This window comes from Physella acuta, unplaced genomic scaffold (genome assembly GCF_028476545.2).
Source record: "Physella acuta isolate Inbredline_101_S28 unplaced genomic scaffold, ASM2847654v3 ptg000533l, whole genome shotgun sequence".
NCBI classification, from domain to species: domain Eukaryota; kingdom Metazoa; phylum Mollusca; class Gastropoda; family Physidae; genus Physella; species Physella acuta.
Genome location: NW_026732052.1, coordinates 330,080 through 348,912, shown reverse-complemented (window position 1 = coordinate 348,912; position 18,833 = coordinate 330,080). Strand labels below are relative to the sequence as shown.

The following is an 18,833-nucleotide window of genomic DNA, read 5'->3' as shown; positions in this document are numbered from 1 at the left end:
ATGTTTTAAAAAGTTTGAAAAGCGATTAAATTTGAATACACTTGTAAAACAAATATCCATTCCACGCATCAACATCATATATTGGCAGACCTACACATTAGCCGTGCAACCGACACACTAACATTTTACCACAGGCTAACATTTCCCCACCCCCCCCCCCCCCCCGACAGTATGGCCGACTGGTTGGGGCGTGTCAAAAAAATAATTAAGACCCGTGTTACACCCAAAGTTGTTGAGTGCTGACGACAAATCTGGCGAAAGCGAGGACGGTTAGCCAGGTCAAGGGAATTGAATTGCATAAGAGAGGCCAAACATAAAATCCATTTGGTAAAAATATTGCTTACATTTTTTTAAAACGCATACATTTTAATTTTGTGACGTAACAGCCAACACCTTTAGAAAGTTGGTCTCTCTAAAACCAATAGCTATAATATAGATTTAAGGTTTACAAAGAACAACACGACTCTCATTGGTTTACAAATTGTATTATTATTGGTATGGCACTCGTTACATAAATAGTATACTTTACAGTGAAATCAAATTTTATGTTGAAACCTAATTATAAATACAGATTGCAATTTGACTAGAAGAACTTTGTACTTCATTCGCTCTTGGTCAGGTACACGTAAAGAATGAAACCAAATAAATAAAATTGATAGCGTTGAAGAACGACTAGGAAGGATGTCCGTTAGAATGATGGATGCTGTGATATTATTAATGACGAACGCATGCGTGATTCTGTTTCATGAATTATGACAAAAAAAATAATTACAAAAACAAACAAAAATTTATACCAATTTCTAAAGCTTACTTTAAGAATTAGATATAGATTAGTTGTGATTATCTCCTTTCTGCCTATAAAACTTGCTAGTAATAAAATAAATTTGCCGGTAAAGAATGTTTAGTGGTAGAATAAGGTGGACGATTATATTTATAACAATAAATTTATTCAATGTAAAATTATGTTAGGCACTTTAGTAAACTGACACCGGGCTGACGCGAGTACAGATCCTTGTACTCACCAATACACCCGCATGTAGGCCTACATATTTCTTACCATCTTTATCCTAGAGGCGTTACCGTACATAGTTCTGGGTTTAGGGTGTTTGATAAGAAAAGCTATCCTACATCAGGTACACGAACATGTGTATGTACACGATATCTTCTGCAGTAGGCAAACATCGTTATAGGGTCAATGAATAAAACTGCTTTTAGGGAGTGAGGCATGTAGCTGTTTTTTTTTGTAATAAAAAATTACACCTAAATGACACTCCCCTCCCCCCCCACTCCTCGCATCCACATACATACTCTTCCCACTTGGAAAAACATTTTTTTTTTAAATAAGCCACGAAGCACGAATAAGTACGAAGCAAGCTGTGAGAATCATTTCATTCAGAGACTAAAGCCTGAAGCTCAATAGTTGCCTATGTAATTATGTTTACAATAATAGAAATCTTCCAATAAACAGTTGTGTAGGTATATAAATAGGTGCTTGGGTCAAGCTCGCCCTCTCTCTCTCTGTGGCTGATACATTGTATATAGGATGAAACGTGAAGGTCTGTGCACAAACCTACCCTGGCCTGTATACCCACAAAATACTTTGCGATAAGCTTAGAGTAAGCTCAAATGTATAACTAGCTAGGCGTATAAAAGCTAAATTCATTCATTTTAAAGATTATAGTCCTATTGTAAACGAAATTGGCGCCTACACTTTCAACATTAGTTTTCTGATTATTTCAATGATAAAATACACGGCGCATTACATGAGGCGACATTGTGGTGAGTAAAAAGGTCATGCAGTCATCATCTCCGCCTACTGATATCAGGTCCCGACCCAATATACCCACCCCCTCTTTTTATATTACTTTTTTTTTATTTTTCTATTTCGAACGCGGGAGGGGGGTGGGTGGCACAAGAGAGATGCTTGAAAGAGACACTGATTTGGTTCAGGAGGGTTTCTTTCAGGCATCTTTTCAGTGCCCCCAAAGCCCGTCCACCGCCCCACCCCGGAGGAAATAGAAAAAAATTAATGTATAAAATATATACTTTAACAAGTATCCGCCACCCCACCCCCTCGACGGAAATTTAAGTGCACCCCCTTCCAAAAGTTTTAAGGTCCACCCCTCTGGAGAAAAAAAATGTCCGAAAGAAACACTGTGGTTCAGACGGCAGGAATAAACCTGCACGAGATTCCCACACGCTGTATAAGCACGAGTATATTACAGTTTACCTTATTCATATACAACATGCTGCAGTAAGCTGCGTCAGATTAATATAAGCATATGGAAACTTATTTCATTTTGCTATAACATGTATCGATTGTATCTACTAATCTACGTGCTCCTATACACAATTTCTTCATATTATATATATATATATATATATATATATATATATATATATATATATATATATATATATATATGTTTTTTTTATTAATTCATGCATGTGTGTGAGTGTGTTGTATCAAATCAAAACAAAAATAACGTACACACAACCACACTGCAATGTTGTCCTTACTCTAAACACCGCGACATGTGACAATGATCAAAGTTCTAGTCTATAGATGAGGCTAATGCATGTGGGGGGCAAACGAGTGCAGCTGGGAAATGAAGTCTCGGGCCACGGTGAGTGACATGGAGGGGTCCAGGTGGATGTCTAGGAACATCCGGGTCTGCCAGGGCGGCATGGACACGCCCACCCGCAGGACGCGGGCGTTGATGGATCTGGTCATGGGGGGTGTGGCGACCCACTTGCTGGTTGGTAGCTGAGGTGAAAAAGTTGAACCGGTTTAATTGGTGGAATAAACTCGACATTATTTCGATATTCTAGTAAAAAATTAAAACAGCAAATTTATAAAAACAAGAATATAATTAAATTTAAACAATGCTTATTCGTAGTCATATTTTAATTTATTGTTATTATTATTTTACAACGCTCTCTACAAAGTAAAATAAATTAAAATAGTATACTCTAAGTCAGTGGCGTAGCGAGGTCGGGTGTCACCCGGTGCGGCACTTAATGGTGTCACCCCCCCCCCCCCAGAGGCATAGAGACCCTTCCCAGGGACAAACTTTCAAATTTTCGATTTGCACCCCCCCCCCCCCTCAAACTTTCAATTTGCACCCCCCCCTCGAGTTTTTCTCTATATATTTTGCTATTTTTTGCCTTGGTGTCACCCCCCTAAATGGTGTCACCCGGTGCGGTCCGCACCCCCCGCCCCCCCTCGCTACGCCCCTGCTCTAAGTGCTAAAACGTGACATGCAGTTTGAAAGTGACTACACGATTTTAATTGCGCCCATTAATTGATATTATAAAATAATCCATTGCATTATCGATTATCAAGCAGTTACAATTAAAAAGCACGTGACTAATGTTAGGGGGAGTAAAAACGCTGGGCATAGTGCTGACCACACTATCTTTATATTCCGAGGTTACAGAAACAGGTGAACTCTACTTCACTTGCCCAATGGACCGCCAAGTTTGAAAGGGAACTTTACCTACTTACTATAATAAATAACAGTCTTCATCCTCTCAATATTAGACACAACGATGACTGTCAGTCAAATTTATTCTATGAGAATTTAATGTACTCAGCTATTGTATTACAGGGGTAACACTTTTACGACTTGATTTAGTTATTTATCTTATACCTTTTTTTTTCTTTACCTATCGAGCATGTAGTCCTACTCACCCCTAGGCATGCGCAGCAACCAATCTTCTTGGTGATTTTTGTCTGGGCCGCCGTGCCCGTGACCACCTCCATCTCAGCGCTGTGGAAGTTGCTGAGGGGGATGTTCTTGAAGGTGATGGTGCTGCGCTTGGAGACCTCCAGCTTGTAGCCCAGCTTGTCCGTCTTTTTGGTTGGGTCTTCGAACTGCTCAACATTAGCGTCTGTGGCACGCGGGGAGAAGGTGAGATTGGGATTCAGTTTGTAGAGGTAAGGCAAGCAAAAGTAGATTAGTTTAGGAGCAGGTAAAAGTGGATATTTGTAGCAGGTAAAAGTGAATGTAGCAGGTAAAAGTGGATATTTGTATCATGTAAAAGTGGATATTTGTAGCAGGTAAAAGTGGATATTTGTAGCAGGCAAAAGTGGATATTTGTAGCAGGTAAAAGTAAATTATATTTTGCTAGAGATCTTCGATATTAAGTTTTGGGATTAAAGAAACATTCTCCGTTAAACAGATTAAACGCTTGGATTAAAATTAAAGCAGCCTATTCGATGTTTTTATTGGACACATTGAATTGTGGGATTAAAATTAAAGCAACCTATTCAATGTTTTCATAAGTCAACATCTTGAACGTGGAAAAAATTGACTTTACATATAGCTAATAGAATGTGACTGGGCTCAATGGTCAGTAGCCTTAATTTCGTGACTAATACCAGGTACCGATTATTACTGAGTGGACTCTTTAAAAAAAAACAGGTTAATCCTCAAACCAGGATATTGACCTGGATTTGAACTCAGGTAATTCGGATTATCAATTTCACTTGGAATGTTCAAGTAGATGATTTGAGTTGGGGGTTATAAGTGGAATGAGGTGGGGGGGGGGGTTTATAAGTGGATCGAGATGGGGGTTATAAGTGGACTCGGGGTAAGAGGGGTGTCCGTGCAGGTAAGAAAAAATGAGAGACGTACCCTCCAGCGATAATATTTACACGACTCTCACCTGTGTAGGTTTCAGTGGACAAGAATAGGGCCCTCTTGCTCGTGAGCCCCACTCGCCCTCTCCCGTAGGGCTCTCGTAGAGTTCTCGTGCCCTCGACATCTAAGAACTGCACGTGCGTGTAGTACAGCCAACAGCTGCCCAGCAGGAACCGCTCACCGTCCACCAGCATACCTGTTTCCAGACAGGGGGAAAGATCAGTCAACTCTTATTCCTACGAAAATGAAAGTAATTATCTCCCTTGGCCGTGGCGTGCAGGTTAAAATAAACACGGAAGTGATAAAGCGAGGAAAAGATCAATGCAAGTAACGCCGGATAAAGAAAACACACAAAGGCTGCTTATCATATCTGCAGCTCTACATGTATAACTATAAGTATAAACCAACGTGAGATTTATTTGAATTTTTAAGCTAAAATTGGAGAAAACGATTTGAAGAACAAAATTATTGGAAACAAAGAATATATCTCAGAAAAGTAGGCCTATGCTTAACGAAACACCATGTGTTCAGCTTTTTGAATTGGAAGCGAATCGCCTTAACCTTTCAGGCCTTTAAAATCAACGTTTCTTTCAGACATTTTTCTTCGTGGGGGGGGGGGGGGGACGATCTCTCGCGACATCCGGGGGGGGGGGGGGCGAAGGGTGGATACTGGTTAAATTATTTATTTTCTAAATAAATTCTTTATTTTATCGCGTCGGTTCTCCCCCCTTCCCCCACACACCACCACCATCATTTGGAGCAGTGTTTCTACAAGACTATTTTCTCCGGGGGTGCACTTAAAATTTTCGGGGGGGGGGGGGGGGCGGACCCTGTCAAAAGTATATATTTTCTATATAAATTCCATTTCGTTCGGGGGGGGGGGGGCGGCAGACTTTCTTCGGGGAGGGGGGGGGGGCATAGCCCCCCCCCCCCCAAGTGATGCCTGGAAGAAACTCTGATTTGGAGTGATGCATGAAATAAACACTGGTTAAAATATGGATCGAAATAAGTGGTCTTAAAACATTTATGTAGGTAAATGTTTTTTTTTTTCTATTTATATTTTTTGAGGGAAAAACCCTCAATTCAAAACACAAAGATGAACACACAAAAAGCGACGCAAAAGCTAACGACATAATGACATAAATTAGATGGCTGATGTAGCGGATGTGACTCATTGATGCGTCTCTGTATCCATAGTTTAAACTCCATGTTTTGTGCTAGTAGGCGGTCATAACAAATATAGTCGCAGAGCTTAAGAGAAACAGAAAACTGGAGAGTTCATGGAGCCAGCTCATCATTTTATTAACAGGCGAGATTATATTATTGGATTCTTTGTCAATTCCACACAATTTATCGGACATTGAGTTCTTCTAAAGATTGACCAAGGCTCGTTTGAAAGTTAAACTAAAAAGCTCTTTCCTTACTTATAGGATATATGATATACCGCGATATTCAACGGCGTGGTAGAACGCACGAATGACAACCCGAAAGTCTCGAGTTCAAATTCCGGACTCGTCCACACAGCTCTAATGGGCACTAAGGCGGCTAGACATACTACTGATCACACTAACCCTTTATATGTCATTTAAACACCTTAATATGCCCCATCTGCATTGGGCACTGATCGAAAATAATGATGATATCAATATATTGAACTATAACTAATTGCCAGATATACTCAAATGCCTGCTACATAACTACATCATTTTTAAATTCAACAATCTCGGAGATGGATATGTAAGACTGACAACATAATATTTGATAAGCTGAATGGAAACGGTGGGAAGTAAACTAGGGCCATGAAAGTTTGTCAGAAAAAACACTAGCATTTTTCCAGCTCTAGTTTTAAATTAGACTGTTTTGGTCCATCTCAGCCAAATTGGCATACGCCATTAAACCACAAGCATTGATCTGTTTACAGTTTCCCGTTACCTTGTAAGAGCTGCTCGTAGGTCAGCGTCTCGCCAGTTTTCCTGTAGATGTCCAGCACATCTTGCTTGAGCAGGCTGCCCTCGTCCAGCACTTTGGTGTTGAGCTGGTAGAAGTCTGGGTGTTGGGTGTAGACCCGTTCCAGCGCCAGGCGGGCCCCTGGGTTCAAATCCTGACGTTTGAAGTCTTCCTCCTCGTTTTCTACCTGCTTGGTGGTCTTTTTGCGGAGAGTTTCACTCGGTGCGACCTATGGAGTTATGGTAAGAGATAAATTAGAGGAGAGGAAAAATTAGAGGAGAATTTCACTAGGGGAGGCGATCTATGGAGATATTGTAAGAGAAAAAATAAAGTAGAGTTTCACTAGGGGAGGTGACCTATGGGGATATGGTAAGAGAAATATTAGAGGAGAGTTTCACAAGGGGAGAGTTCCACTAGAAAAAGGTGTGTTTGTGTGTGTATGTGTGTGTGTGGGGGGGGGGGGGTCGATCTCTGGAGGTGTAGTCAGACAAAATTGTGCATTTTATTTATGAGACCAAGTGGACGTATATTACAAGTCAGGTTGCCAACTTTGATTCTGTTGTTTGACACTGATAATGCCCGACCCTAATGTTCATCTGAACCAACTCTGACGGGTTTCTGACTCGTGACGGGGAAAGTATGTTCAATTGGGGTTAAGCATACTGACCACATACTCTTTTCATGTCATCTTTTCGTGTCATTTATCATACTTACAAATAGAGTCAAACAACTTCATTACTATGGGCTATCACGCTAGAATGGAGGTTTCAATAGTGCAATAAAAATAATTACATGTTTTTTATTTATTAATATAAAAAATGTATGTAAGATTCCGTAATCGGAAGATGTAGCTAAAAAGGCGGTTGTGTGTAAAATAAAATAACATTTAATTAAAAGAATAAAGTTAAAGAAAACACAACAAAGACACTGCTTGTGTTTAAGTAGCCTCTATCACCCCAGGTACTTGTAAGTTAAGGGGGCCCTGATTCGGCTAATTATTTTAAAGAGAGCTAATTACCAGAACAAAATTAACTGGAACATCGTAATCTAGACCTAAACAGACGGTTAACTAAATCTATACATAGAATAAAACATTAACTTAAGTACTAATCTTAGTTCTGAAATTAACCCTAGCTCTAAACCTAATAATTAAACCATAATCTACTCCGAGTTAAAATTTGTACTCTAACAGCATTGAATCTAACAATTAAAGCTAAACTTAAGCATGGAACTTAGACCTCAGCAAAATATTCTAGCCACTTTAACCTACGACCCCTCCCCCCCCCCACCCCAAAAAAAAAAAAAAAAAAAAAAAAAAAAAAAAAAACTACCGCCTACCCTAAAGTACCTAAGTGGAATGACACATGTAGCAGTTACCAAAAAGCTCGAGGCCAGACACCAGCAGACGTTTCATCTCCAGGTGTGTGGCGGGTCTCTCACCTGTGTGGCCACGTACGTGTTGCCGTCGTTGGGCAGCGTGATCATCGGCCGGCCCGTCTTCTCCGCGGTCGTCTGCTTGGCCGACGCGGACGAGGACTGCGTTGTTGTTGTCGTGGTGGTGGTCGTCGTCGCTGTGGGGAAGGCTGCCAGTGACGTCATCTCAGTGCCGGCGGTTGAGGCGTTGGAGGTAGTCTGCTGGAGGGAGGTGGGGTAAGGGGTGGGGGAGAGAATAAGAAGAAATGAATTGTGAATTTAAAATAGAAATATATACTCGTTATTATAAGCAGCGAAACAAATAATGAAATTAAATTTGGAATAACATTAAACATCTTGTCATAAACTATACTTTCCAACATTGCAAACTTGACTGACTGCTAAGGATTACGAATTATACATCAGTATTACCTAAATTTAAACATATTAAACAAACATAATTTTAAAAGTAGGCCTAAAAACACGCATTATTATTATTTTACACATGTCGAGAAGTTAACTGAGCAAGTAAACTATTGCGTTAAGAATAACTATAAAAACTTCGAGCATTCGAGTAAAAAACAGCAATTATAACCTGACGAAACAAAATGCAACTAAATCTAAAAACACATCACTCAGCACAGATGTCAGTCTATTCTAGACTTGTCATGACACCCACTGCCACTGGCTGTCGAAATCGAAAGGTCAAAATTCATTGGTTGATATTTCCCGTAATTGACAGTAATCAGGGGAGGTAATTCAGGAAACCGGAAACGTCGTAGGCGAAACGGAAAGCGGACGATGTTATGGTGCATGGCTTGTTATCATATCGGAGCATCTGGCATGATGATTATTTAGATGTTCGTATAGAACCTAGATTGAAAACATATGTCTCTCTCTCTCTCTCTCTTATATATATATATATATATATATATATATATATATATATATATATATATATATATATATATATATATATATATATATATATATATATACATTATATACGTAAATATATATATGTGTCGCATGTATATGAAGTATATATATATATATATATATATATATATATATATATATATATATATATATATATATATATATATATAACATATAACATATAACATATATATATAACATATATATATAACATATATATATATATATATATATATATATATATATATATATATATATATATATATATATATATATATATATAACACACCCTGTGTGTGTAAGTCAAGATGAAGCAATATAACCGGGTCAACGGTGAGATAGTTTCTTTCAATAACAGTAACAAGTGAATAAACCGGATCTGAGACGGATATGATTTCTCCTGTGTCCGGAACTTGCCGTTCCGACTCGCGATTTTGAGGTTAGATCATCGGAAACATAAGCTACCAAAAGCCTTTTTGTACGACTGAGTTACACCTTTCTTTCAGTGCACACAGTGCGCATTAGACGCGCTGCTAGCAGTTTTAAATTTACCAGTTTGATATACAGCTTTCGCTTCTATCTGTTGGCAGTATAAATATAAATAAACGGACTTCGCTATAAAAGAATTCTTGTTACTCGACCTGATCCCAAATTGAAAGTATAGATAAGACCAATATCAAATACAAATTGTCCTAATGTAATCTCATAATCATTTTACCATCAACATAAATATCTAATATCATCTGATAATCCCAATACCATAAAAAATAGCTCTAATATCATCTAATGATTCTGTTACCGTCAACAAAAATATCTAATATCACGATAATCCTATTAACATCAACACATAGCTCTAATATCATCTAATAATCCTGTTACAATCAATAAATTGCTCTGATATAATCGGCCAAAAAACCACCTCAACTTAATCGGCGCATAACTACATCTTAATATTTTATTTCCATCAAAGTAAGTGATGATAATTTAACCGAATCCTCCCACTCCCAATTAGCAGTGACCACTATGAGCTCTACTACACATACTGCCTGATTGACCATCAAGTCCAAAAGGGTAACTTTACTTCATTTTTTTTTACTTTCAGTGTCACGCCAATTTTAAAAGGATGTCGCATTAATCTGTGACGTTTGCGAGTCTTACACTGGTCACATGACCTCAGCCACAATTTCTCTTATAAACAACGACAACAAATTACATTTTCTGACACATTTGCGTTTTATCGAAAGCTTCAGAGCTATTTTGTGTTGTTTTTCTTCATAAAAGGATCAGGTTTTAACAAAACAGTAAGTGTTATTAATGTACAAAAACAGCATGCGGTATCGCTACCACCAGGGTAGTTAGCAAACCCTACGTGTATGAGAGAGAGACTGGAAAGAGGGGTAGGAATGGAGGTAGGAGGGGGGGGGGGGAACAACACGTCAGATTTAAAGCAATGACGCAAGCAGCTTACAGCTTTTCTCACGCTTTCGTTTTCTAAAAAATTATTTTCTCCAACCATTCACCTGGGTACACCTACCTCGTTACTGCTGGAAAAATACCACATTCATATCTTAGGAGAGGGGAATCAAAGTGGATTCCATCTATTGAGTTATAGACAGTTTTTTTTTTAAGTTTTGAAAGGTAAAGAAATATAATAATGTGGAGGTAAAGTCCGTTTTATAGTCGAATAAAAGGCGGTGGGGGAGAGAAGAGAAACTATAATCACCTGTTAAAATTTATCTTCATCTAAATTTTCCTCCTGTTTGATTTAAATTACTTTGCCATTCATTACTTTTCTTTAAAAAACGCGAAATATATTTTTCGTTATTTTAAATAGGGTTTAAAAACTTTTCCACGGAGTGATTGACACAACATAGACAGTACACTTTTGTGATGTGAGGAGGTTTGGAAAGGGAGTGAAGAAAGGGAAAGAAGAGAGGGAGAGAACAAACAGTTTCACGTAGAAGATGAGTTGAGACGCAAAGGCAATGTAAACTACGTGAATAAATTGTAAATGTCGAGTGCAAAGAATATTTTGACATAATGAATTGGTAAATAAATAAATAGATAATTCTTCCCTCTGCTGTATAATGAAAATTAATTACTTTCTATTATCTTGACCTGTTTTTTTTTTTCAAAACTCTACTTTGGCATTAAGAACGTGCGTTACCTGGCCAAGTTTTGATTTATATGCCTAGTTAATATTTTTCAGTAGTCTAAACTAAGCTTTTTCAAATCAGTAATTAATTGGCTCCTTTCTCTCCCTTTTTCTGTATGTGTAAATTTTAAAATTAGTACTTATCAAGTTGTATATGAATATTGAATATGCATATTTTCTCCATTAACTCATTTAATAGACTTAGAGTATAGAAATTTGAACTTACAAACTCAGCTCGCAATAATAAATATAAACAAACTGTAACATGAGCATACATTTTTTGTATTACGGTTTGAATCAAATAATAGATTTATTTTTTGCCAAGTTGGCTGCCTGCCCAGAGTTACAAGAGCAAACAACGATGTTCAGCAGACGCGATTGTCTTTCATGGCGAGCTAAAACAACAGTTGCTTTAATGATAAAAGGGAGGCAATTTTACGTGATAGGCTTACAAGAGTTGTCTTCGGGTTTTGTTTACATCAGCTCAACTCACTAGTTGTAAAACAAGTGCTGACAGAGTCTTAAAATTTAAAAGTGTAAATCACAAGATGATACGCTGTAAATATGGACTGGATTTAACAGGCTTAGTATTTAGACACCCTTTGCAATACATGCAGGCAGTTAACTCAAAAACGTATTTACTTTAGAATAGAAATTTTAAGAAAATATTTAAAGTTGCTGCCTGAAATATAGGTAATCTTAAACACCCCACTCACACACAGGGTAAAACTTAAATAGTAGATATATATATATATGTATATATATATATATATATATATATATATATATATATATATATATATATATATATATATATATATATATATATATATATATATATATATATATATATATATATATATATATATATATATATATATATAAAAAATGGAACAACAACATCTGCCCAAGGTTCAGACTTCTTCATGCAAACGTCGCCATTGACATGCGGTTCTTGACAGTGACGGTGGCTTCCTTTTGTCATGCTCTTTTAACCCCACTCACCACTAAAAACCATCACACAAATTACCTATTGTTTCACGATTTTTCAATAAACCTATATGCCCATTGTATTTCTCTTTAATGTATTCTTAACATTTGCATTGGCAACAACAACAATATATATATATATATATATATATATATATATATATATATATATATATATATATATATATATATATATATATATATATATATACCTAATACTACAATATGTTTTAAATCTAAGCATCTTCCCCTCCCCCTCCCCCACCTCACCACAAGTTTTCACAGAGGTCAACTAGTGTTGAAAGACACTACTAAGTAGGAAGTCAGTGGGTGAGTACACTGTAACACAAGCTCACCAACAAAGAATTAAATGGAACCCAATCCTTATTGTTGGAAACCATTGAACTGCTCTAGACGTAAGACATTGAATCTCACCTCCACTATTTACCCAGGAAACCGTTGAACACAACCCTTAACGTAAAGTTAAACATAAGAAGCTATTACTTGTTTCCTACATCTTGTTTATCTACACTCTAGACAGCCTGCCTTTATGATGACAAAGTGTCCTCACTCACCCTCACGATCAGCTTCTGTTTTTACCTATACCCTATGTCTTCTTTTATTTTTTATTTTGTCTGCTTGTCTTCAATTAAACAAGACTTTATTTGCTATTTAAAGTCTGAAGAAACATTCCAGAAACCTGTCTACAGATTGTCTGCTCAGCATGACCTAGTTTCCCAGCTTCCAGGTCTTCACTTCTGCTTGATCTTAACTCACTCTGACCTACTTAATTATATTTCTAAAACCTGACCCAGATTATCCATTGCCACCTAGATAGCTACCTGCTAACCCGGCTTTTAAGTCTCGTGACTATCAGCACCTGACGCCTCGACCTACTGGCTACTGGAACCCATCTAGCATCGAACCTACCTGTTTGCTATCTACCTCACCTGGACACGTGCGTTCCTCACCTACCCGTTTTTTCAATCTCTCTACCCGATCTCATTGCTGGCTAACACATTCAGACATGCCTCACAGTAAACACATACTGGCTGCCTACATACCGGCCCACTAGAAAATTGTATAGAACAGTCGTTATGGTGTACACCAAATGTGTACTGTCTGCTCTGAAACCCCACATCACGAGATGCGTACATACCCACACACCAGATAAATGAATACTATCCGTCTTAGGGCTGTACACAAAAAGTGTACTGCTAGCTCTGACACCTCATAACTCAAGAGGCGTACATACCCACACTCTAAATAAAATAATACTAGTGATAGTGACGTACATAAATGTGTACTGCTAGCCTTGACACCCCACTTCACAAGATGCGTACATACCCACACACTAGATAAAGTAATACTAGTGTTAATGGTGTGCACATTTGTGCACTGCTTGCTCGGACACCCCCCCCCCCAAACAAGAATTTGTGCGTACACACCAACACAGCGTATCTTGTGTTGACTTCTATATTTTTAAATAATGACCCGCGTTCCCATTCCGGCCTTCGGTTATGGCATGCATTAAGGTTTTTTTGTAATTATGTTGGAAGAAAATAAACGAAATAAATTTAATGACACTACGTTAACGTTTTATGCAAAAACTTAAAACAATTAGATTGACGTTGAATTTGTTATATTGTAATTCAAATTAAAGACCTTAATTCCTGAAAAACTTAGATGACTTTATACTTTATACTACTATTCATCATTTTAATTATTTTTAAACACCTGTTTTTTCCCCGTTTAAGAAAATCAATCTCTAACACCGCTTCGATAAGCTTGAAAGGGAAAAAAATGTTGTTTTGATTTTACTTCGTTGGACCAGGAAATGGTTCGAGAAATTGGCCAAATTTGTGCGAGATAGTTTATGTGCTGCTTGTAAAAAACGAATGCCATGGAGTGCACACAGTGATTGCATCCCTTGAAAACTACCGGTGTCGTTGAAATATGCCACATCACGTTGTATCACCCAAGCAATCATTAACCACACGACCAAACGTACACCCAGACGATTAACATTTAAATTTAAACTTAACAAATCTAAATTAAATCAGTCACAAGCTACAGGCTAGGGTACAACGCCACGGTCCAAGGGTTAATAATCAACAAAGGGAAGTAAACACTGTCTAGGGGAAGCAACCACATGGCCAGGTAAGAGCAGTTTATACAGTTTGAACTACCAGACTGTAAGTAGCTAGTTCAGTTAGTAAATTAGTAAATTTCCCTTTGTCCGTGGGGCAAGTGAAGTAGAGTTAAGCTGTTTCTGTGACCTCGGATGGTGTGGTCAGCACTATGTCCAGCCGCCTTTAAATTTCCGAACTTAAGTTCTGTACCCATCAGAGCTGGGTGGGTTCAACCAGTACAGTATTTTTTGCAAAAAGGATAATACCCGGACTAGTTAACCCGTTACAAGTCTATACAAAGTAATGTAAACACATCACCGCTGTGCTACAAGATTACATCTACATCCAGAAATGACGTGTACTTTTTCTGTAGAGTATGTTGCAGTTGGATGCCATAGGCTAGGAAACAAAGTCTTCATGTCGTGTTTTTATTTGTACCGATGGACTGCTTAAGGTTTATCTGTGGTTATTTGTTTCTATGGTATCATACAGGTCAAAGTTCAGTGCTCAATAACGAGAGGTGGCAGGTGATTCATTAATTCACCCTTTTGGTGGATGCAGGTTAGATTTATGACGTGTGATGTGCATGCTGTCATAGTAACCAGCGATTAACATTTGTTTCGTGTATTCTGCATTTAATTGGTTAAACTTTTGCTGTGCTCGCTTCGGTGACCTTTAGAGGTCGACCTCTAGTTAAAAGTTCGTGCCATGAATTGGATTATTAAATCTCGTAAAAAAAAAAAAAGATTAAATGGAAGGTTGGTAAGCTAACGCAAATAGAATGATATCCGTAGCTTACACCCATAACATAAGTATAGGCCCAACCAGTTTTAGTATATAAGTTTAACTAGACCATTTTTATTTGACCATTTTTATTTGACCATTTTTAGTGGACCATTTTTAGTGGACCATTTTTAGTTGACAAGTTTTAGTAGAACAGTTTTAGTAGAACAGTGTAAGTATCCTAATGTGAGTAAACAATCTAAGTAGAAAAATTAACGTCGACTAAATTGAAACGAACGCTTCCCACTCCCCCCCCCCCCCCCCCCCAGCCAAACCTGTCACCTTGAGTGGAAGTGGAGAAACAAATGAACACACGGTAGGAATGGGGAGAAGAGATTCTGCTTGTATGAATACAATCATAGGGCTAATTTACTGCCGCTTTGAAGTGTAATCTTTCAGAGTGATTCCTATAGGTACAAACAGACCCCTGTTTATTATCTTGTGAAACTAGTTAAACTATTTTATGTCATCAGTTTTCTTAACAAGAATAAGGGACTATGTAATAAAATACGATTAAAAATAGATTAAAAAAACAAAAACAAAAAAGTCTATTATATTTTGTAAGACACTCATTTGTATTCATAGTTTAGTTTTATTTACGGAACCCGTAGCCTGAATTAAACGAAAAATGGGTATGTGTTAAAAAGTAATATTCCGGCTGAATGGCATACAGCGATTAATTTTGGTCTGGACTTACAACAAAATCTGGCTATAGATTTCCCACAACGAATAACGTAAATTGATACTATTGATCAAACCGATACCCACGCCAGTTAGTCGGAGTTTGCCGTGTTGAGGCCTGCCTGGCTGATGGGAGACACATGATACGGTAATGTCCGTAAAGAAAGAAAGAAAGAAATATACTATATGCTAGTTAGAGGTCCTTGTTTTGTACTGGTAATTAAAAAATTGGTGAATTATTTAAAACGACCCCTCTAGCGATACATTGTTCCACAACAAAAACATCAACGTGTTTTTATTTAACACACTGGCGAAAGTTTTCTTTTTACAAATAATTTGTAAGTAAAATATCTTTTACACTTTACAAAAAAAAAGTTAATACCTTTCTACAGATGTAATTTTGCAAAATTGATAACAAATCACAGGTTGTCTGTTCTTATCGTTCATGTTTATACTGGAGGCAGGGATGGGGGGGGGGAGTCTTAGGGAAGCTACGGGATTATTTCCCTTGAGATAACTGCCTGTATTATAGCATTACAGAGTTGAAAGGTTAAAGCTTGGCCAGAAATATCACGATGGCATCTAGAGCTCTGGAATTTCATGAACGACTGCTATAGGTCAAAGCGAATATCTGGTTGGTATTAATTTCAACAACAATCTGTCATTCATACCGGCTTATTGCCTTAAACCTATTGTAAGACGAACTTATGAAAAGGATGTGTGTTCGACGCGGTTAATTTTGAACTTTCAAATATAATAGGCCTATTTGTTGAATATAAATAATATGAACATGTTTTTCATTTAGTGCCTAAATCTATCTGCCAGCTAAGAATGATAAGACGTGTAGGATTAAAGATAAAGTAGTGGAAAACTCGGTTTGGTTATCGTACGATGCAACCAGGCAAGTTATCTAGAACAATCTGTCTGCAGACGCGGTTCGACACAAATATTTGTTTATCCTCTGCCTCCGACTCACCCCGTGCTGCACGTTTGCTAGACGTGGGCGGGGCGAGAGGGGAGATAATTCGGTACACACCAGTAGATTTTAAATTGGCCTGATTTTTCAAAGTTTTGCAACTAAAAAAAAATAATGAGAGAGAGATGGAAACTTTTCAGTCAAAAAAAAAAAAAAAAAAAAGGGAGCAAAAAACAAACTAGCAAACTGGCGAACGAACGAGCAACCCCACACACATCACATACGATAAATGCAGTATTTACGCAGCATTCGTTGCACAGGCAGGCGTATAAAAATAGAACGTAACTCAAGCTGGCTTGATAACAACAGAGGGTGTTCACAGCTCAGGACGAATCAGTCACACACACTGTCCAAAACAATTATCTACAAGAACACAGTCAATCTAAGCCAACCACCACCCATACATGCTGGTTTATACCTTTAAAACATCTAGTTTCAAAGAGCAGATATTAGTAGGTACTGTTTTGTTATAATCCAAATGCAACAAACATCAATCAGCCGATTCAGTAAATGCCATTACTCACTTTGGTTGAGTTTGTGTTAGCCTCGCCTACAAGCCCATTACCCTGTGACGCAGTAGGCGCGCTCTGTGACGTCACAGTCATGGTACTAACCTTGCCAGGGCTGGTGTGTTGTTGCTGCGTGTAGGAGCCAGCTGTGTAGGAGCCGGATGTGCTGGAGCCGGATGTGTACGAGCCAGATGTGTAGGAGCCGGGCGTGTAAGAGCCCGATGCTGTCGTCTGCGAGGTGATGCCCAAGTTGTGTATCTTTATGATGCCGTCTCCCCCTTCCGACCCCTCGACCTCTACAAGTGGTGCGAGTTTGGAACCCCCGCCCCCGCGGCCTGTCGTCTGGTGGCCGAAGAGCTTAACAGATGGCCCTGCACTGGTTGAACTCCCAGACGACGCAGGGCCTGGCCAGGTGCCCGTGCCTGGTTTCCGGACGGGGAATTCGACGTTATCGTAAGGGGCGTTAGGGTCGAGCTCCTGGTCGTACATGTCCAGTGTCTGCTACAGATAAGTCGTCTGCTACTGCTGCCGTTAACAGGACACGAGCATCGGCGCTGTGATCACGTGATTACGATCCACAAAAGAAAACAAACTCGATTGTTTACTATTCTGATTGTTCATAGTGTTCGCGTTATTGGTAGTTTCATAAATGTCTGAACTAGAACACACGGTCTACCCTATTTCTGTTTTTAGAATTAAAAGCCAGACTCTAATTACTCTAAGTAATTAAACATCAATTAAATATACGTTATTCAATAGTGACGGTTATACAAAAAAGGACAAATCATCTGTTATGTTTATATAAACAAAAACTTTAGAAGTGGTTGTAACTAGAATACACAATCTTTAAATTTTAAACGGTGTAACTAGAATTGAACATATTCTACTATATTTACATTTGTTACAAAAACACAGTGGTTGTTTAAGTTTTGGGCTCATTAATTAATTAAATATCCAAAGCTACAAAACGAGTAGACGTGTATTAATAGAAACAAACCCTTTATTAAGTATATTATTGATTAATATTAGTTATATTATCATTATTATTAACGTTTGGTTAAAATTGGCATTTTGTTAATGATGTTATCTTTCTAGACGCGTTTTGACATTCTGACTACTAATACGTAAATAGAGCTGGATAATTTTCCACGTGTTTGAAATCAAGCAAGCTAATATGTGAGTTTATGTCGTACAAATATTAGGTCTTCAAAAACAAATATTTTAAAATAATTCTTGTAGATAAATGTAACGGAAACCTATAAAATGATTAATAAAAATACACGTTTATTTATCATCGTTTGTAATAATTTAGAACAGTTGAATTCTCGCGCAGCCGTTCAAAAAGTTCCCATCTATTTTTAATCACAATATTGACACGTCCTTGAACTTGACTTTGTCACAACCTTCTTAAAAAAGTATGTTTTTAAATATCACCATATTAAAGGAAAAAAGTGAAATTTCCACCTAATGCGTTAAAGTTCGTATTAATTTTAGCTTTCTGTAAATTAAAACAAACACACGCTAATCTGACACTAAGAAGACATCCACGGTCTAAGAATCCACGGGTCTCCACAACCACCGTACCCCAAAGCCGGGTTTTACGTCTGCTATCGTGGTGCCTCGTGTTGGCAGAAAGTGCTTGAGCATGACGTACCATCAGCA

The 18,833-nt window shown here is 37.9% G+C and overlaps 1 protein-coding gene across 9 annotated transcripts; it reads right to left on the bottom strand.

The window, feature by feature from the left end:
- Positions 1–2,453: 2,453 nt before the first annotated feature.
- LOC131945251 (uncharacterized) lies at positions 2,454–18,796 on the bottom strand. 9 transcript variants are annotated; one of them, XM_059306309.1, is made up of 7 exons: positions 18,756–18,796; positions 17,187–17,854; positions 8,034–8,228; positions 6,579–6,822; positions 4,672–4,842; positions 3,695–3,894; positions 2,454–2,767 (listed from the first exon to the last, which is right to left on the bottom strand). In XM_059306309.1, the coding sequence occupies exons 2-7, from the start codon at positions 17,658–17,660 to the stop codon at positions 2,573–2,575; spliced, it is 1,479 nt and encodes a 492-aa protein (XP_059162292.1). In that variant the 5' UTR covers positions 17,661–17,854; positions 18,756–18,796; the 3' UTR covers positions 2,454–2,572. The 9 variants fall into 9 exon arrangements, with proteins under 9 accessions (XP_059162292.1, XP_059162288.1, XP_059162287.1 ...); XM_059306305.1 differs by having other exon boundaries at positions 17,187–17,889; positions 18,636–18,791; XM_059306304.1 differs by having other exon boundaries at positions 18,636–18,791.
- Positions 18,797–18,833: the final 37 nt, after the last annotated feature.